The sequence below is a fragment of the Eublepharis macularius genome, chromosome 1, assembly GCF_028583425.1.
Source record: "Eublepharis macularius isolate TG4126 chromosome 1, MPM_Emac_v1.0, whole genome shotgun sequence".
In the NCBI taxonomy this organism is placed as follows: domain Eukaryota; kingdom Metazoa; phylum Chordata; class Lepidosauria; order Squamata; family Eublepharidae; genus Eublepharis; species Eublepharis macularius.
The window spans coordinates 49716062-49737485 of NC_072790.1; the positions used below are offsets into that span (position 1 = coordinate 49716062).

Below are 21424 nucleotides of genomic sequence, written 5' to 3' on the forward strand. Positions count from 1 at the left end.
AAGGAAAAGGGTCATACAAGCAAGTGGGAGATCCCAAACTTCCAAGAATCCTGTCCACATCCTCAGACTGAATTGACTGAAACGTATCCCAAACAACTGCTCAAGTCAGCACCTTGGCACCAGTTGACCCTGTCACTGCAAATAGAGAGTCCAAGTGGAAACAGACAAAAGCGATTTTGTCTGCAAAATGGTCACAGCAGTCCACTGAGAAGTCCACCTCCTCCTGCAGGCCATATCCCAACAAGCCTCTGACCACCAGGAATAACTCCACTGGCCTAGAGTGGTAGAAAAGTGTTGGCTTTTTTTGCCACCATGACTGCCATGGAGTACACTTTAAAATGAGCTTTTGCCTGTGTCTTTTTGGATTTGTGCCAAGTCTTCCTCCACTGCTGCCCTCTTTCTCCCTTGTCTTTTCATTACCTGCAGTCCCCCCAGTAGACCAAGTGGCTGCCTGAGCTGCTAATATTCCAGAAAGGATGCCTGGGAGCAATTATGTCAACTGCCTGGGTCATTTCCTCGTTCCAGGGCATCAATATGTAGCTGCAAACTAAGGAGAATTAAATATAAGTAATATTGGTGGAGCAGAGGTCCATCAGTGGCTCTTAGCTACAAGGTATAGATGGAACTCTGTCTAGGGCAGTGATGCTCTGTATTCTTGGTGTTTGGGGGAGGTAATCAGTGGGAGGGCTTCTAGTGTCCCTTCCCCACTGGCAGACCTCCTGAGGGCACTTGGGTTTTGGCCATTGTGTGACACAGAGAGTTGGACTGGATGGGCCATTGGCCGGATCCAACATGGCTTCTCTTATGTTCTTATGGTGGTGGATAGTGCTCTCAAGTCAGAGTTGACTTATGGCGACCCCCGGTGGCAAGAAACTAACAGAGATGGTTTGCCATTGCCTGCCTCTGCAACCCTGGTCTTTGTTGGAGGTCTCCCATGCAATTGCTAACCAAGGCCGACCCTGCTTAGTTTCTGAGATCTGACAAGATCAGGTTCACCTGGGCTATCCAGGTCAGGGAATAAGTAATATTAAAATGAATCAATTGTTATTAAGTTAACTTAGCATGCTAATATACTGAACATAATATGATTCAATATAATGTTGAATACAAAATGTAAAATATAAAATATAATAAAATATAAAAGATACGTAAAGTATCTGAAGTATGTATGGGGGAGGAGAGGGGAAATATGGTTTCTTTATTGTGATATTTCCTTTTTATTGCTTATATTTATGTGTATCCTGTTTGTTTTTAAAATGTTTTATTCATTGTTTATTGCTTTAAAAAAATGGACCAAACAGAGGAAATAGAAAACTAGTACAGGCTATATGTATATTAGATCACAGGCCATGAGTAAGTTTAAACCTCTGATGCAGCACTAATAGTCATGAAATGCTATCAGCACTGGAGTGAAAAGCATTCATTATTTACCCATGTAATGGCACTGTACAGTCACAAAGCAAGGAGCTAAGAATATCCTGAACGACCTGAAGAATTTTGCTTGGGGACCTACCGTTAGGATATCTCGATGAATGAATTCCATCCAGATAATGGGTTGGATGCTGTGATTTCATTCCACTAAGTTGGATCCTAGGACTCCCTTTTGCCACAGCTTCCTTCAACAGAGAAGTACTTTCTTCAAAAAATCAAAAAAATTGATCCTGCCCCCCCTTTCTTCCATGAAAGAAGATTTAATACAAAGAAATGATAGGATTCAGTTTGGTGGTAGGGAGTATTAGGGTCTGATCCAATATATTTATATATATAGAAAGAGCTGGAGTTTATCGTTGTTGGCATTATGATAAGACCCATGGGCTTTAGTAGTGATGTTACTAGAAACAGGATAATAGGCTCAGTGAACTTCTGGTCTGATCCAGCAGGGGTCCTCTTATGTTCAATCTAGACAAATGTCTCCAATTCCAAAGTTTCCTTAGAAATCGAATACAAACCTCCTGGAGTCCTTTTTCCCATGGGTGCAGGGTGACTGGTTAAAGTTGGTGGTGCTCCAGAAAACTTTCAGCCATGTTGTGGTTAAAAACAACAAAAACCAATGAGATATCTGCAATCCACTTTATTTGCTAGGGTTTTGAATAGGCTGCAGGAATTTTTATTTATAAAATGTATACCCTGCCTTTCTGCCCTCAAAAGGGCCATCAAGGCAGCTAACAAATTAAAACATATATAACACACCTTAAAAACATTAAAACTAACAAGAAACACAGATAACAACAACAACATTTGATTTATATACTGCCCTTCAGGACAACTTAATGCCCACTCAGAGCCCACTCAAAGTATGTTGTTATTATCCCCACAATTAATACAATTAAAATCATAGCTAAAATGTATACAAAAACATACAGATACCAAAACATTGGGCAGGAAGAAAGGATCATTGGGGTAACACCAAATAGAACAAAAAAAATTCTTCACTTGCTGGCAGAAGATGGCAACAGAAGGGACGGAGAAGTTTCCCTGGGAAAAGAGTTCTGGAGTTTTGTCGCCATGACCAAGCAGGCTCTATCTCAGAGCGGGACCACAAGTGATGCCTGACACAGGTTGGACACTTGCCAGCTTCCCTCAAGTTTTGGCGGGAAATGTAGGCAGCTTGGCGAAATGTTGGACAAGTGACAGTTGAAAAGTCCATTGGACAGCAGTCAGAGAGTCAAGCTGCAAGACTAGGATGCCTACATTTCCCATCAAAACTTGAGGGAAGCTGACTAGTGTCCAACCTGTGTCAGGCGTCACTTGTGGTCCCGCTCTCAGATGCCCACCTGCCTAATCTCAGACGGCAGTGAACCCAAAGCAGGGCCTCAGAAGATGACTGTAATACTTGGGTAGGTTCATAAAGGAGTACGGTGTATGGAAGAAGGTTATTTGACTTTATAGGATTTAAATTTGGAAGTGTAAGCTGCTTTGTGCCACAGAGGAAGACAAGGAATAAATATTTAAACACACAAATAAATAAATAAGTGCCTCAAGCCTCTTGGTTTCACACTGATGCTCAAGTACCAGCAGCTCTATACAGGATTTCATGCAGAGATTGCCACCAATAAAACAGGCCCAACTGTTCAGGCAGGTCATTTTCTTTGCTTTACAGTCCCATGGATTCAATTGCTGCAAAACTCAGTCCTGCCATCCAATTAGGAACTGAAAATTTGATGCTTACTGTTTCCAACAAAATTATCCCGAGTGAACTCCTGCTGGCATTAACACATCATGTAAGAACACAAGGTTGTGGGTCTCTTTAATTGGATGAGGGCTGGGGTAGCTGTAGGCTAATGCTATTTTAATTGGCAAAGCTTTGCTAGTTTTAAAGAATTGCGCTGCACTGTATGAAATTAAGAACCAAGATGCTTGCATGCTTACATGGTGGGCAGCCATCTCTTCATCTATACAGATAGTTGGGTTAAAAGCTATCATGCATAGGAATGTGTGATCCGGGGTTTGTGAACCAGGTGAATATGCTGATCTGGCATAATCCTGCTATGCCAGATCACATTGGAGAATCCTGAATCAAATCTGGGAATCTGGACTCAGCTGGGGGCTGAATTATTTGGCCGTAGAGGCACCACAGCAGAGGTGGAACAGTAGGAGAGAGCAAGAGGACAGCAGGCAGCATGGAGCTTGCCTCCATTTTTTAAAGCAAGCCTCATACAGGCTCAGGAGACTGGCACTAGGCTGGTGGGCAGAGGAGAAGAGGCAGCAGGTAGAGTGGATCCCTATCCCATCCCACCCCCACCCGAGCTCCAAAAGAGCATTTCAAGTCTCTGCCAACTGCTTTTTAAACTTTTTGACTCTGGTGGGCCTCCCCACCTTGGATTGACATTGGGTTTCTCTGGTTTGATTGGTTCTGTTGTGCTTTGTTGGTTTGGCTTGCATTGGGAGTGGGACTTGCATTTGGGACTGGCTTTTGGCCAGGCTTGACCCTTTGCTTAAGGCTTCTTTGCCTGGAAAACCTTGGAAACGTTTCCCCCATAGGAAACAATGGAGAATGGCTGGGGGCAGCTTGTTCAGGGGCCCTAGAATTGGACCCCTGGCTCCAACCTTCCTGAAACTCGGGGATTCTTTAGTAGACAAGGAGTAGGTTCCCTGAAAATTTGGTGGAGTTTTCTTGAATGGCCTCCCCATTCCCTGCAGATAGTTCCCCCCATTATTCGCCAAACAAAATAATATTCCCCATAGGGACTAATGACCAAATAAATTTGGGATTCTCTAACTGGATTAGAGAACATGACCTGGATTTTAGGGATATCCAGGTTTTTTTTGGTACCCCCCCAAACCCATATCCAGATCACCTGATTTTTTGGGGGGGGGGTGCATACTCCTAATCTTGAAATGATGCCCCCTCCTTTCCCTCAATGTTTTTGTTTCCTGTTTGAATGGTCCTGGTGGTAAGAGGTATTGCACTTCCCATTTTCATAAAGTGTTATTTTTAATGCTCTTTTTGATCAAGACAGCATTGCTTCCTGACCTCATTCCCAGGTGGGTTTAGCCACCATCACATTAAGTAGATCTTATTGGCATCATCAGGAAGCCATATCAGAACATGGGCAGAAAACAATGCCGTCTGTTTTCAGTCTGGTATTTTGTTGATTTTATAAAAAGATTATCACATTTTTATCCCTCTCTTCCTCCAAGAGCTCAGAGCAAATCACATAGTACTCCTTTCCTTCATTATAACCTCACAGCATCCCAATGAGGTTAGTCATAGACTGACTAGCTCAAAGTTTGCTTCATGGCAGTGTGGGGATTTGAACCTGCCTCTCCAGTCCAAATCCCAACACTCTAACCACCACAACACCGTCACAGATTGCTGCTAGAAAAGAGGAGCACAATCATAGTAGCTATGTGAGGTGAAAGACTTGCCCTCATTCACACTGGGAGTAGGAGTTAGTTTGTGCTTTATTTGCTGGTCATTTGTGTCCGGGGTCTGAGCCCCAGCCCCCAGACTTGACAAGTGGGAACAGCAGGTCAACCGGGCTGACGGGCAAACAGAGGGGGCAGCCAGCAGGTCAACTGGTCAGCCAGCTGACAGCAGGTCAACCGGTCAGCCAGCAGACAGTAGGTCAACTGGTCTGACTGGCAAGCAGAGGGGGCAGCCGGGGGACAGCAGGTCATCCCCTCCCACGGGCAAATGGAGCCAGAACCTGCCGGCGCCAGGGGCAAGGGGCAAAGGCCCAGGGCCTCAGGAGTCAGGGGGAGACAGAGAGAAGCCAGCGAGTCCCACTCCCCTGGGGAAGGAAAGGGGTCTAAGCAAGGCAGAAGGGGGCAAGGGCAGAGGGATTGGGGGCCCAGCAGTCACCCACCCAAAGACCTTACCTAAGGAGGAGAAGCAGCAGCAGCCCCAACAGCCCAAAGCCACGCCCCAGCTAGAAAATAGTAGCCTGGCCCAGGAGTTGCCAAAAGCCAAGTCACTCCAGGTGGGGCTATTGGAGGCACTCTGCAGGAAGCCCTGGGCAACCAGCCAAGGAGCCGCAGCTGGACCCACCTTCAGCCATCAGCTCAGCCAGGGAGGCCGGGCTGCTAGCCAGGGGACTGCAGCTGGACAGGCCTTCAGCAATCAGCCAAGGCAGGGAGGCTGGGCAGCCAGGGAACAAGGCACAGCTGGTGCTGGTCAGTGGGGCCAGATCAGCTACCCCAGCTGCAACTGCTTGGTGCAGCCCAAGACCAGGCTGGAACAGGGGTGGGGCAGTAGAAGGAAGCCCTATAAAAGCTGGCTGGGAAGAGCCCTGTGGTGGTGGGTGTGAGTGAGGAGTGATAATGTGGAGTGAGAGTGGTGCAATGCAAGAGTGGAGGTTTGGAGGAGAGTTCTGGAAGGAGGGGATGAAGAAGGACACAGGGGGCAAGCAGGCCAGGTTGAGCAGGCCAGTGAGTGGACTGAGAGGGAGTCTGGGTGAGGTATACCGCCCCTCCTTTCACAGAGCAGGGTCCTGCAGCATCCCTGGCCCCCCTATGATGTCAGGAGCAGACCGCCCAGTGCCACGCCCAGCGGCAGCGGCGGCAAGCCCTGACAATTTGAACCAGCAGAACCTTTCTCCACCTAGCACTACTGAAATTATTTAATTGTATTTAAAACTTGAACAATGCCAGTGTCAATATTTAACAAAAGCTTTAATTGCTCTTTGGGACTCTTCCAAAGCTCTATCATGAGTTGCCAATGGGATCCAAAACATAGGAAAGAGACAGAAAACGATACACGGTTAAAGCCTGAGATCCTATAGGATTACCATGCTATGGTTTATTTACATTAGCTTAGAAATAAAACATATATATTTTTTAAACTTATGAGTCTGTATGTATGAAATGAGGTCATGTGTATACGTGTTACAAGTCTGTATTAAGCCCAGGGAAATCAGGCTTCAGAGTATTCTCTGTAGTGTGTGAGGAAAAATCTTGTCCTCAGCCACTGCATTCTAGATTGACTCACACAAGCACTTTCCTTGTGTTTCAGTATCCATCAGCACAGTCACAGCCTGCCCACAGACAAAAGGCAAGTTATCAACTTGGCCCAATCCTGATAACATTATCTGAGGAAGGGTACACACCCTTATTAATTTTGAAACCCTCAGGTGTGCTATAAGGGTGAAGCTAAGTTAAGGAATACAAGAATGGTTAGAATATTTTTAAAAAGCAGCCTGGCTTTCAAGGTAATTATGTATAGCTAGCTGTCACAGGTACAGTTGCTAGGCTATTTATACTTGTGTGTATAGGTACTGGTCCCCCAGAAAAACGTGTCTTTAAAGAGATTAAAGACCTAGAGATGTGGCTTCCCTCACAGAATTTCCCCCTACTGTTCTGTAAGTTCTATAGATACTTACATGCTTAACGGGTTTACTGTTTCCTTGATGGCCAGAAAAGTGCAGGGTTTTGCTGGCATACAAGGGTAGGGCCCAGCAGAATGTTTAGTGAGCAGGTGTGTTCTATGGCAATGGACAGAATCAGGATACCCTTTACCATGGGCAAATATTTCTCCATTATGATATATCTGATCCAATCTCTTTGCATTGCTTTGTTTACAAAGCACAAATGAATGAGGAGTTTCCTCTAAATACAATACGCTGAACTCCATGTCTTTTTTAAAAAATCCCCTTTATATACACAGCAGCTTTCGGATCTCAATTTTCTGACAGGTGGTACAGCTTAATGGCAGTTGTTCTGCAGTACTGACTGGTAATACGTGAGTGAGGAAGCCTCCTCTTCTATGCAAAATAAACTCAGTGGGATGTACGTTACCAGAGTTCCTTGTACAAAATGGCAATTCTGCTTGTGGAAGAAGCGGCAGCTTTTCCCATTGATTTCCCCTCCCACTGGAGACCTATCACCAACCCTTTATCCCTTATGCTGTTCCTAAGGGGACACTGACCTCCAGCAACCAGAGGGGGAAGCAGGGAAGTCCTACTCCTCAAGGTCTGAGAAGCAAGGTATGCGCCTAGTCGCACCTTAAATACTAACAAGCATTTCCAGGGTATAAGCTTTTGAGAGTCAAGCTGCCTTTGTCAGATACAAGTAGTAATAGAGATCTTTGAGGCCTGATATCTCAGTCAGGAGTGAGAGATGTTGCAGAAAACACGGTCAGGATGTAAAGATACAACGCAAAATGAAATCAGCTTGATTAGAGCAGGGAAAGAAATGCAGTCAATTAGAATCTGTTGTGAGAGAAAATCCTGTGTCCTTATTCAGACTGGGGTGTGTGTGTGTGTGTGTCCCAAACTTGTGAATAAACTCAGTTTCAGCAATCTCGCATTGTAATCTTCCTCTGAAGTTTTTCTGTTTGAGGACTGCCACTCTTAGGTCAGAAATGGAATGTTCTGGAAGATTAACATGTTTTCCCACTAGTTTTTCAGTGTTGTTATTTTTTAATGTCCATTCTTTTATTTGGGGACTGAATTATTTGTCCAATGTAGTGAGCAGAAGGGCAGTATTGGTGTTTAATGGCATGCAACATGTTGGAAGATGAGCAAGAGAATGAATCTGAGATGGCAGTGTTGCTAATTCTAGTGATTGTGCTGTAACTCATATTCACTCTTACGCTCTAATGGACCCCACTGTATCCTCACTGACGAAAACATGCTGTTTCCAGTTTAGTGCTCTATGCATCAATATTAGACTCATCAAATCCCGTAACATTGTTTTTGTAAGCATTCAGTGCACAGGGAAGTCTTTATGGTGGAATGAAACGACAGACTGCTTAGGGTCACTTTGCTGCCTTAATACATTCTTTGGTTCTTGAACTGTGGATGCTTAAATATTATCCCTGTGTATATACTTTTTATGGATTAAAAAAAGAGAAAAATGTGTTTTCTTCCCATAAGAGACAGTGCCCCCATCTTCAGTGCTCTCATCTTCTGGGCATGGAGCAGAGGTCACTGGGAATGGGTGGTGGGGTCGATAGTTGTGAATTTCCTGCACTGTGCAGGGGGTTGGACTAGATGACCCTGGAGGTTTCTTCCAGCCCTGTGATTCTAAGTAGAACACACACACACATACGGCTTTTTTCCTGGGGAAAGAGGTGGCGGAATTCTCACCTGGGGCAACTCCTGAGAGGAGGTGGCACACTTCTTACTACCATGTGCATGCGCTTTGCGTGTGCGTGCTCAAAAGACTGTGCGATGATATCAATTCTGGGAAATGACATCTTCAAGGAGGCTGTGGCTGCCCGAAGAGTGCTCCCTTGCTTAAAGGGTGGGGGGGCCCTGATTTGGCCCAGATTGGGCCTGAATCGGCCTGGAATGGGCCGCTGTGGTGCGGGGGAGCACTCCCCGACCTAGCAGCAGCCAAATCTGGGCTGTCAGACCAAAATTGGGCCAAAAATGGCTCAGATTGGGGCCGAATTGGCCTGAAATGGGCTGCTGCCCTATGGGAGAGCATTCCCCCACCTGGCAGTGGGCTGATCCTTGCCGTTTAGGGACCAAATTAGGCCAAAATGGGCCTGAAACAGCCCAGCTTGGGCTGAAATTGGCCTGGAACAGGCTATTGCTGCACAGAAGAGCGCTCCCCTGCTGGGCAGCAGCTTGATCCTGGCCATTTCAGGCCCAATCCTGACCATTTCAGACACAAATTGGGCCCAAAATGGCCAGGATTGGGACTGAAACGGCCAAGATTGGGTTGCTGCTGGGCAGGGGAGGGTTCCTGGCCATTTAAGGGCTGATCCTGGCCATTTCGGGCCCAAATTGGAGCCTCAAATGGGCAGGTGGGAATGAAAGGGGTCCCAAATGCTGCTGGGCAGGGTATTTTTAAGTGATGCCGGAACACTGTTCTGGGGCGTTCCGGCTCAAAAAAAGCCTTGCACACATACCGTTTTTAGTGACAGAGAATTTAAACCCAAGATTAAACATCAACTTCAAATTACCGATCTGGATTTAAACCACCATGACACATTTATCCTGTGGTAAGTTAAAGACTAACACATTTTGGCTTGAGTCCCACTGAAAATTTCCACTGACAAAAGGAATTACATCAGCAGAGCATGACTTCCTTGCCTTCCCCTCCCACCATAGCCCCAAATGCTGACCCTGGGGGAAGAGGAATCTCAGGAATATCCAACTCTTTGTGTGGAGTTGCATCACTGAAGAAAACCTGTAGAGCCATATGTACACTGAAGCGAGTTTTGACACATACTTTCAAGCAAGTATGTTAGGATGGCAGCCTTGGGATGCATCTGTGGGGAGTTATAATGCAGGCCATCAAATTGTTGCATTATCAGCAATGTATCTATTCACAGTTTTTAATGGTTCACCCATGTTGCAGAACCATGCGACCAGTGTAGGTTGTGTCATTTGCATGCCCCAAGGGAACCCCCGTAGAATGTTGTTCTCCTGCTTCACAGTGTGCCTGAGCTTTAAGGGACATTCTTAATCATACAAAACCTGAATAATTACAGGAAGTTTCAGGTAGATGTGAATTAGAGAACGACTTAAAGGTACGACTAAGATAGGCATGTGATAAGCCAACAAGGAAGTGTTCTCAAAGACTGAAAAAAAATTAAAGTCAAACACCATCATAACCTTATATGTTAACAGAGTTTTTGCAGGGGGTAGTTTCATATAATGAATGACTGCTCTATCTGATGGAAGATACTGTGACAAATATGGCAGAATCACACAGGGGGCCATTACATATATAAACAAACTGGTAGAGCATTTCCCATGGTTGACAGCATCTGTTGATAGTACCAGACAGAATGAAACATACCTAAACCATGTGTGACTTCCAAATGTTAAAACTTTCTGGAGCTCAGTGCCAGATATGTTTGCACCTAAAGTGAGGCAAAAAGGTACTCCTTCCTCTTGTTCACAGATGGTGGTAACAGGTAACTAGAAGCAAGGTAACTCCTCATGGACTCAAAACTGGTAGTGACCGCTTCAGGCCTGGTCATCACAGGGCCAGCCCTGCCTCTGCAGCTGTCATTTAAAGTCTCTCCACAGCTGCTTTAAATGCCACTCCTAAAAAAAACTATTGTTCTTCAAAGGAAATAATCTGCTATGTTTTGTATAATTATCTCTTAAACAGGTATGTGGAGAAAAGGCAAGTGACAGTAGTACACACTGGCCTCAAGAGTCACTTTAAACAAAGTAAGGGCTGGAAGGGTAGTCACCATCCATCAATCATATTGTCTGTAGGAGGGCAGGGCAAACGAATGAATCCAGATTTCATTATTATTTTAAAGGTGGATGGGCAGAAAAATGTCAGCTATTTGCCACAATTTTGGGATGAACAATTGACCATTTAAACCCTCTTTCCTTTCTTGCCAGAAAGCAACCATACAAATGTAAATTTTCAGGAAATTAAAATATGACAGACAAGAAAATTAGTCTTTATTTCAATTAACATTTCTTGGCATTAGGCAGATATTAAATAACACTGGAATGCACAAGACTATTAACAGAGATTGACAGCAAAAAGGTAGGAGGGCCCTAGCACATGTTTGTGGGTGCATGTGTGTATATAATCACTCCCCCAAAAGCCATTTTTAACTCTGCAGCCACTGCACGTAGCACTTCAGTGAGATACACGGAAGTAGAACTAGTCCTTATTAGATTTCATTAACACCGTAAATGCTTGAACAATTAACGGTAAAAATGAACCAAGTGTTGCAATTGATAATTAAACAGTGTTATTTCCACACACAACTAACCATGCAATGTCTTAACAACAATTTTGCTATTGTATAAATATCACAATTTTTTTTAAAAAAAGATTTGAATAATCACAGACAACTAGATGAAGCATGAGTTCTACTTGATATATTAAATATGACCTAAATATTAAAATTTTACTTCACCATATATATATAGTTTATATATATATACATATATATTTAAAAAGAATGTAAAGACCATTATGTAAGTGCAAGCAATTTTCCTCATAGGAAGGAAACTGGTATCATGCTTTTAAAAAAATCTACTTAATTTATTCCATTTCATAGCCATTTTTTGGGAAGCAAATTAATTGCTTGCCGTTTGCCATGTTGGGCAAAAGTAATATATAGCATCTGTTCTTAGGAGCTACTATAAAAGCCATCCCATTCATGGTTGTTGGGGGTTTTCCGGGCTGTATTGCCGTGGTCTTGGCATTGTAGTTCCTGACGTTTCGCCAGCAGCTGTGGCTGGCATCTTCAGAGGTGTAGCACCAAAAGACAGAGATCTCTCAGTGTCACAGTGTGGAAAAGATGTAGGTCATTTGTATCTACTCAGGAGGGGTGGGGTTGAGCTGAGTCATTCTGTAAGAGTTTCCCAGGGTGTGGAATGCTAATGGCGGGAGGCTTCACTGTAACCTGAGGAGGTTCTTTGCATATGGATTGGTGCTTGATGTGCTAATCTTCTCTGCAGGGCTATTGTCGGGTGTGGAGTGTTTTGTTGGCCTGGTGTTTTTCAGAACTGGAGCCCATGCTCTGTTCATTCTTAAGGTTTCTTCTTTCCTGTTGAAGTTTTGCTTATGCTTGTGAATTTCAATGGCTTCCCTGTGCAGTCTGACAAAGTAGTTGGAAGTGTTGTCCAGTATTTTGGTGTCCTGGAATAAGATACTGTGCCCTGTTTGAGTTAGGCTATGTTCAGCCACTGCTGATTTTTCAGGCTGTCCAAGTCTGCAGTGTCTTTCATGTTCTTTTATTCTTGTCTGGATGCTACGCTTTGTGGTCCCGATGTAAACTTGTCCACAGCTGCAGGGTATACGGTATACTCCTGCAGAGGTGAGGGGGTCTCTGCTGTCTTTTGCTGATCGTAGCATCTGTTGTATTTTTCGGGTGGGTCTGAATACTGCTTGAAGGTTATGCTTTTCCATAAGCTTTCCCATCTGATCAGTAATTCCTTTGATATATGGCAAAAACACTTTTCCTGTAGGTGACTGTTTTTCCTTGGTTGTTTGATTCATCCTGGGTTTGATTGCTCTTCGGATTTCATTTCTGGAGTAGCCATTTGCCTGAAGTGCGTGGTTTAGATGATTAATTTCCTCATTGAGAAAGCGCGGCTCACATATCCGTCTTGCACGATCCACTAATGTTTTCATTATGCCTCTTTTCTGTCGGGGGTGGTGATTGGAGTTTTTGTGTAAGTACCGATCAGTGTGAGTTGGTTTCCTGTAGACCTTGTGACCTAACTGAAAGTTTGCTTTGCGGATGACCAAGGTATCCAGGAATGAGAGTTTTCCCTCACTTTCTTTCTCCATTGTGAATTGTATGTTCAGGTGGATGTTGTTGAGATGATTCAAAAACTCCCTCAATTCTTCCTCCCCATGGCTCCAAATGATGAATGTATCATCCACAAACCGGAACCATACACTGGGTTTGTGGGGTGCTGATTCTAGAGCTGTTTTTTCAAAATGTTCCATGTAGAAGTTTGCTATAACTGGGCTGAGTGGGCTCCCCATGGCCACCCCATCCGTCTGTTCATAGAATTCGTTGTCCCATTGGAAGTAACTGGTTGTCAGACAATGATGGAATAAGGCTGTTACATCCTCTGGGAAAATCTGATTAATCAGTGCAATAGTGTCTTTTACTGGAACCTTGGTAAACAGGGATACAACATCAAAACTGACAAGTATGTCTCGTGGATTGAGTTTCAGAGAACTGATTTTGTTGATGAAATCTGCTGAATCTTTGATGTAAGACGAGGTTTTCCCGATGTGGTCCTGCAGGAGATCTGCCAGATGTCTAGCTAATTCATATGTCGGTGAACCAATGGCACTCACAATGGGTCGGAGTGGGACTGAATCTTTATGTATTTTGGGGAGTCCATATAGTCTAGGTGGCTGTGCTTCAGTCTTGCATAGTTTTCTGTGCGTGTCGGGATGTAGTGAGGAATTCTTGATCAGCGCATTTGTTAGCCTGGTGATTTTGCAAGTGGGATCTCGTTTTAGTTTTTTGTAGGTGGAGGGGTCCAGGAGTTCCTTAATCTTCTTTTTGTATTCCTCCGTTTTCATGATCACTGTAGCATTGCCTTTATCAGCTGGTAGAATGATGATGTCTGGATCTGCATTGAGGGTCTTGATGGCATTTCTCTCCTTGCGTGTTATATTGCTGGTGGGAAGCTTTGCCTTTCGTAGAATCCTGGCTGTCTCTCCTCTTATTTCCTCAGCTTCCTCTTCAGGTAGATGACGGATGGCAGCTTCTACATTTGCAATGATGTCTTCCACAGGAATTCTGGTGGGGGTGACTGCAAAGTTTCCTCCCTTTGCCAAGATGGAGGTTTCTTCTGGTGAGAGTTGACGGTCTGTCAGATTGATGACAATGCGTGCATTGTCGAGCATTGGGCTCCTCAGGTTACAGTGACCTCCTCAGGTTACAGTGAAGCCTCCCGCCATTAGCATTCCACACCCTGGGAAACTCTTACAGAATGACTCAGCTCAACCCCACCCCTCCTGAGTAGATACAAATGACCTACATCTTTTCCACACTGTGACACTGAGAGATCTCTGTCTTTTGGTGCTACACCTCTGAAGATGCCAGCCACAGCTGCTGGCGAAACGTCAGGAACTACAATGCCAAGACCACGGCAATACAGCCCGGAAAACCCCCAACAACCATCGTTCTCCGGCCGTGAAAGCCTTCGACAATACATCATCCCATTCATGTTAACCAAGTGATACACAATCACCCCCTCTTTAACCTGTATGTAAACATACCCTTATGTTAGATGTGGAGAGTGAATCATAAAATTATATGGGGTATGAAAAACAAATCAGAATTTGTGGAAGCAGGAATTGCATCAATGTTAGCGAGAGGTTCTTTTTCACTTGGATATACAGACAATCTGGCAGTGGTGTCTCATCCACGAACCACTGAGGAATGGTTGAGAAGGCATCCATTTACAAGCAAAGCTTGAACAAGCCAGTAATTTTCTTTGCAAACTGTCCAGAGTTTAAATTAGAACTGACTTGCACTGCTTGGATCACATTGTAACAACCGCACGATCGAGGGATCACTCTTGGCACCTTTAATAAACTCTTCAAGGGATAGTTTACCTTGGAAGAAGAAGGAGGGGAAAAAGCAAAAGCAAATTAGTCCTGTGCCCAAAAAAGGCAGCCAAATGTAATGTATAAATAACAGACCTGATGACTGAAGGATTAAAGATGTGTGTTCAGTTGCCAATGAGGTTAAGGTGGAATATATTCTCCTGCTAAATGAGTCAGGCAGCTACCATGACAAATATTCCAGCCCAGGGTGCATTTAGATGAGTTTTGGTAAACTTACAGTGCATTCCTAAGGAGAATTACAGCCTTCTAAGCCCATTGATTTCAATGGATTTAGAAGGTTATAATGCTGTTTAGCATTGCACTGCCTGCGTTAGGTAGTGTTACCATCACTAAACACACACCAGTTTCAGATACTGGCCTTTGGACTAACCCTTTCATGGGATCCTTATTCAAGAAAATCTAATAGACTTTGGGGGGCGGGGGGAGAGCTCTCCAAGGAAATGTTGACACAATCTAGACTACAGAACAATCATGATGGGAATAAGAACATATTAATAATATCTGATTTATATACCGCCCTTCAGAATGACAACACCCACTCAGAGAGCGGTTTACAAAGTATGTCATTATTATCCCCACAATAACAAACACTCTGTGAGGTGGGTGGGGCTGAGAGAGCTCTGAGAGAGCTGTGACTAACCCAAGGTCCCCCAGCGGGCTTCAGGCGGAGGAGTGGGGAATCAAACCCAGTTCTCCAGATTAGAGTCCCGTGCTCTTAACCACGACACCAAACTGGCTCCAGACAAGATTTTCATATCTAGTTACAAATCCAACCAATCAAGGCAAATGCAATAATATGGAACAATTTAAATGGAATTGGTGAGGAAAACATGTAGGGACCCATTATTTTCTTGAATAGACATCTTGCTGAATCTCACACCGAGATTTTTTTTTAAACTAATACCACCTTCAGCCACTCTGACAGTGATACATGTACCAATGCAGCCAAAGTATTTGCAATTAAGTAATCATTAAATGCTACAACCATGCCTTAACTTGGCTATCTGAATCGACACAAACACTTTCAAATCAGGGCAGAATTAAAACAAGGAGTTTCCCCCTGCAAATGGTATGCCCTTATACGCCCACTCTGTAACATCCAGTAAACAGCATGGTCTGATATTATGAAGAGAGTTTTCCTGCTACGACTGGTAGCTGCAATCACTGGGACTTGGAAAAAGCACAGCACGAGATGCAAGTTTCCTGAAACAGGTAGTGCCACCCATCAAGCACTATCATTATAACAGATTATTAGTTCAAGGGTCTCTCCTGGACCCAGTTTTTTTTTTTTTTTAGCTCTCTCTTCTTCACATACCTCATGTTCAAGGCCAGGTCTACACATGTAACGTAATGTGGTGATAAAGTCTTGAATGGTAGAATAGACTCGATATATTCAGTCAGCAGATAAGGGACCCTAGTTTTAAATGTTCCACTATGATAAAAAGTTCCTTGCAAGTAGATATTTGGTTAACAGAAGAGCTAGAATCCCTTTCCCTGAAGTGCTAATTTTTCTACTTGTGAGGAACAGTCAATTCTACCAGCACAGCATCCTCTCATTTCTGCTGAATGTGTAGGTAAGAAGTCCCCAATGTGGTACCTGAGGGTGCCACTGCACCTGCCAGCACCTTTCCTGGTGCCCACCAAGTGTTTTTAGAAAGTGGGTGGGAACAGGTAGGGCTTTTGCTAAGCATGGCTTCTGATTGGCCACTGGAGATTTGATTGGCTGTGCTGATTTTTAAAAAAATAATTGCTTTGGCAGAAGCTGCTTCCACAGCACAAGGATCTTCACTGTGTGACTGAAGGTAAGCTGAAGCAGCCATTTTGTGGCTGGTTCTGCCTCCTGCAACAGGCAATTTTTGCTGCTGCTCCCACCACAGTGTGTTAGAATTTCAAAAGTGGCCGCAGGGTCAAAAAGGTTGGGCCCCTCGGTATAGACCATGCCTGCAAGAGAAATTATGCAACTATTTTCAGGATGGTTTTGCCTAAGTGGGAGAGGAAGGTAGGGAACATCATTAGGGCAGCTGACTGAAATCTGGGCTGATCTGCTGCTCTTCTCTATTTGCAGTATTTAGCCTGGGTGTGGCCAGAAGCATGAGCCAAAGGAATTCTGGTCTTTGGCTCTTAGTCTGAGCTTAAGTGAGTCAGGACAGTGGGTCCAGGACAAGACCAAGATGCAGTGCACGGTATTTTCAATTGTTGTTTCCTGTTGGTATATTTGTAAATTGCATTTTGTAAGTTGCTTTGGACAGAAGGGATTAAAATACTGAAATAAGCAAATGAAGCACAGATGACGTCTACAAGTCATTGCTTCATAACTGTGCTTGTTCCAAAAATGTGGCAGGGCTGGAAAAAGTCACAGCTGGAATATATGCTGCTTTTCATTTTTCTAACAGCCACTTGATGGTTAATATTAGAAACCCACATCCTGGGTAGCAGCCCTGATTTAAGCTCTGTGCACATGCTGTTCTTGTGGATGGGGAATGAATGCCCTGGATCCACATCCTGCATGTAAACAAGTGCCGCTGGCCATGCCCCCTTCTATGCATGTTCACTCAATATAGGCAAAGCACCTAAAATCTGAGCATGTGTTGGCTCCATCCCAGTGATAGGGGCCATTCATTCCCAAAAGTTCTCAGTCACAAGAGAGAGTCAACATGCAGTTAGGCGCGGTAGTCATGTCCAGGTAAACATATGTAGGAGGGGGCACAGCCAGCCAGCACATTGGCCTTGAGCACACCAATTAATCATACAGGGTTACAGTTAGCTATAGGCATTCTGTTCTAGTTCTTCCTCAACTGGTGTGATAACCTGGTGCACTGGGCGGAACTCTTCCCTTTTGTGCAGAGGGGATTTTATAATATAATAATAAACCTGCCAGAAAAACCATTGTTAGAGTTTATAAAACATTTCTGTTTGCAAATGCTGTCTCACATGCAAATGGGTATCAATGATCCAGATAGGCAATTAATCACAATGCATTCTGAGGCCATTCTTAACCAACTTCCACTTGTTCCCATTATGAAAACAACACCACAGTTGTTCTGTCAGAGGGAAGGATAGTCATGTTGGAGTTGTGTGCTGCTTTGCATCTCATAAAAGCCAAAAGAGGGGGCCTTCCTTAATTCTCTGAATGCCAGTAGCCTCAACTGCAATAAACCTATGATACCTTGATAGAATTCTCTTGTGGGGAACTTTTCATTAATTATAATCCACCTGTTCTGTCTGCCAATTGTTACCACTATTACTGATTATGATGGCAATTTTTGCATATTCTCTTATATCATTTGATTCATAGTTAGTCCTCCTGCTAATATATTACTGTTCTACTCATTCATAACTGGGCTAGCCATATGCTCATGGAATGAGTCATGCAGAGGCTTGAACCCAGATGTGAGTTTGGATCAACACAACTTGGTTGGAGCCATAACTGGATCCAATATATAAAAGGAAGATAGATTTGAGGACAAGAGCAATTGAATGACTTCAGCTGGAAGGGGCACAAGCCCTGCAATGGAGAAACTTGTAGTCTGGTTGCATTTTGAGACCTCAGTTACTTATTAAAAACTGGTAAGAAACAGAGGATGGTGAAAAGACTTCCAGGAAAAAGCAGTGGGCTGAATGCCGTCACACTCAATTGTCCTTTCAATAATGTAATGTTTTGCTATGTAAATATTTATGTTATTTTAAAATTTTACCTAACTAATGTGTGGTTTTGAATGTGTGTTTACTGTGGTCAGAGCTGTTCTGGGGGAAAGAGGAAGAAAGGATGAAGAGCTGTAACCCAAAGGAAACTTCTGTTTTCTTTTCTTTATGGAAAATATTAGCCCAAGTGGCAAACTGGGGGACAATAAGTCTTAAAGTATAAAATGAAGGGGCCGGGTGGGGGGGAGGGGGGGCTGAGTCTGTTTATAAATGTTTGAAGACCTGTATCTATCTTGAAACCATTACGCTTATGATCTACTATATGCGTATGAACTACTATGAAACCAGTACACATATTTTTATTTTTTGTTTAAAGTAAAACATCTAGTATAAATGATCTCCTTGAGGATCACAATGATCCTCACACAATAAATATTCTGTCATTCTACCCAAAGCCTTCCTATACTACAAGTCAAACTAAGGGAACCAAGGTGAGAGCTGCTGGTGGCAATGAAAACCTTTTGGGAACATTAGTCAGGGAGGCAGCAACATACAGGTCTCATAAAGGGGGTAAACCCCACAGATAACAATACACTTTCTTCCAGAAACTTGCACCCACACATGTGGATGTAATTAAAAAACACTCCTGTCTTTCTTCATCTGCTTTTAATAATATAGAACACAATACCTGGAAGAACTAGCTTCAGAGCTAGCATTCCCTATTACTAGCCTCATATTTAAAAGTAACTCTAAGCTTTACGCTTGATGGAATTCTTGATCAAAGGATTCCAACAAAATCCATCTTCCAAAAAGAATTCTTCTGAAACATTTATCCCAGAAGACGGTATCAGAAGTCAGCCTTCAGGGCAAAATGCTGTCCGTCATAGCCCTGAAGTTGCAAGAATAATGCAAGAAGATTCTTAGCCTAAGTAGTTTTCAAAGTATTAAGTAACAGTTCAGCAAACTATCATTACTGCAGTTTCAGAGTAACTTTATTTTTGTCTTTTGGTTTCTTTTCTAAACAGCATGTATTATGCTTTTCTCTGTGTTAATCTTTAAAATACCTTTATGCTGTAAACTGGTGAGTTCTGCATACCTAGAGGCTCAAGAAACTTTACTGATATGCAGAAGGGTGTGTGTGAGGTTCAAAACCCACATATGCGGATACTGGGGGTCGTGGGCACAGGTAGGCACTACTTTGGAGGAGGAATATACAGAACAGAGGTCAGGGAACAGCACACAATGACAGAAATACTCAGCAGAGGAAATTTTAGTGAGAGTACGTGGAGAACACGTGAAATTCGTCACGTCTGTTTCGGCTCTAAGAAGATTTTAGCTTGGATCCTATGTTTTCCAGCAATATTAAGCCCCCCTCCTGCAGATCCTCACTTTCTCCCATAAAGTAAGTAAAGGGAACTGTTCAGTCATAACCGACTTATGGCAACCCATCATAGGGTTTTCAAGACAAGAGATGAGCAGAGGTGGTTTGTCATTGCCTTCCTCTGCGCAGCAACTGTGGTCTTCTTTGGTGGTCTCCCATCCAAGTACTGACCAGGACTGACCCTGCTTAACTTCTGAGTTCTGACTAGATCAGGACAGTCCAGGCTATGTAAGCTGCTCCCCCCAAAACCTTTGTCAAATGCCCACCAGCCCAGTTATACATAAATACAGTTGGGGTTTCATAGGGTGAGACTTTGATGACAGGAGTCAAGCCATATAAAAAATCTGTATTTAAATCTTCAAATGTTTATCTTCTGTATCTAAAAGAACAGCTGCATGGGCCTCTGAATTTGACTGAAACTGCAGCAATGGGGAAGACCAAATTTAACTCTTTACCCCACACACCAATCTAAATCATCCCCCAAAACTGTTGCATGCAGGTAAAGAGGAGACAGTATGATTCATATTGGGGAAATAGTGCAGGATGAAGGATTAAATACTATTCTCCTCCACATCTGCTACTTCAAACAAATTTAGAACTCTCTACAGCTGCTTTGAAGTAAAATAACAATTGGAGGAGGGATTTAATTATGGATCTCCTATGCAGAATCTAGCTTGGTCCTAAATGGATATGGGCACAAATCGAAATATGAATCAAATTTCGTAACGAATCAGGCTGATTTGTGTTTTGTGAAACGTGTTTCGTGGGGCCGTGGTTTTCATGAAATTCATGACTTTTGGGGCCGATTCATGAATGATTTATGATGCCAGACAGGCTGGCGCCGATCTATTGATTCCCTAGGCAACATAGGCCGAGAATGTCTGCAGATCTTTTGTTGCCATTGGAAACCCCAATATTAGCCCACATAACCTTGATAGGCAGCTCTCCCTGTCAACTGGAGAGCTTCCATTCTGCCCTATACAGCAAGGAGCAGAAGGGTAAATCTCCTAGGCAACTGAGGAGATGGGCCTTCTGTAGCCATGGGAATACCAATCTCATCCGTCTAAATCCTGTTAGGCAGGTCTGTCTGCCAACCAGAGACCTCCTGTTCTGCTCTATGTGAACATTTCTTATATAAGGCACAGCTCTCTGCCTCGTGCTTTTCAGTTCCAGTAGACAGAGGGAGAGGGAGGACCTGTTTCTGGGATTTGGAGTGACAGAGTGGAATTGGGACCTTTGGGCTGGATTTGTGGCTGCTTTAAAAGAGACTGAAAAGCCTCTTTCTTATTTTCAACTCTTGGCCTTGCTGGGAAGGTCATTGGGTGAGGGTGCCTTCTTTCCTCCACCCCATCCAACCCCAGTCTCAGGGCATTGCCTGGCTCTGGGGCCTAGCTTGACTGAGGACTACACCGTTTTTTCTTTAATTTTCGTTGCTTATATTCTTATTTAGAGCATTTGTTCTTGCTGGCTTATTGGGTGAGGGTGGGTGGAGGAGAGCCTGCTGAAGTCTCCCTGAGAGTTTGGCATCTCTGGGTATGAGGGGGGCCACTGAAGCGCCCTGGGTCCTGATCAATCACGGAACTAACGAATTGTTTCACGAAACGGGACAATTTCATGAAAGTTCGTGATTTGTGGAATGCGACGAAATATGAAACACTCATTTTGTTTTTCCCCATTTCATACCCATCTCTAGTCCTAAACCAGGTTCAGTTCATGCAATGCAGCTGATCTTCTTCAATATGTTAAACAGGGTTGCACTTACATATATCTGTTGTTCATTGAGTGGCTTTCCATGCAGGCACACATTGGGATCCTGCACACACAAACTTTCCAGAAGACTATGAGCACCCTCCTCTTCTTAACACTTCCCTGGCAAAACCATCACATGACCAGGAGGAGGTGTGCTATTTCCTCTGTTCTCTCCATGCC

The 21424-nt window shown here is 43.8% G+C and overlaps 1 protein-coding gene across 3 annotated transcripts in view; it reads right to left on the minus strand.

The window, feature by feature from the left end:
- Positions 1–14063: 14063 nt before the first annotated feature.
- The window catches only part of HPCAL1 (hippocalcin like 1), a 122317-nt gene continuing 114956 nt past the window's right edge, over positions 14064–21424 (minus strand). For all 3 annotated transcript variants that reach the window (XM_055000054.1, XM_055000046.1, XM_055000064.1), the window contains exon 4: positions 14064–14460. In XM_055000054.1, coding sequence (XP_054856029.1) covers positions 14363–14460 — 98 coding nt within the window. In that variant the 3' untranslated portion in view covers positions 14064–14362. The remainder of the gene's footprint in view (positions 14461–21424) is intronic.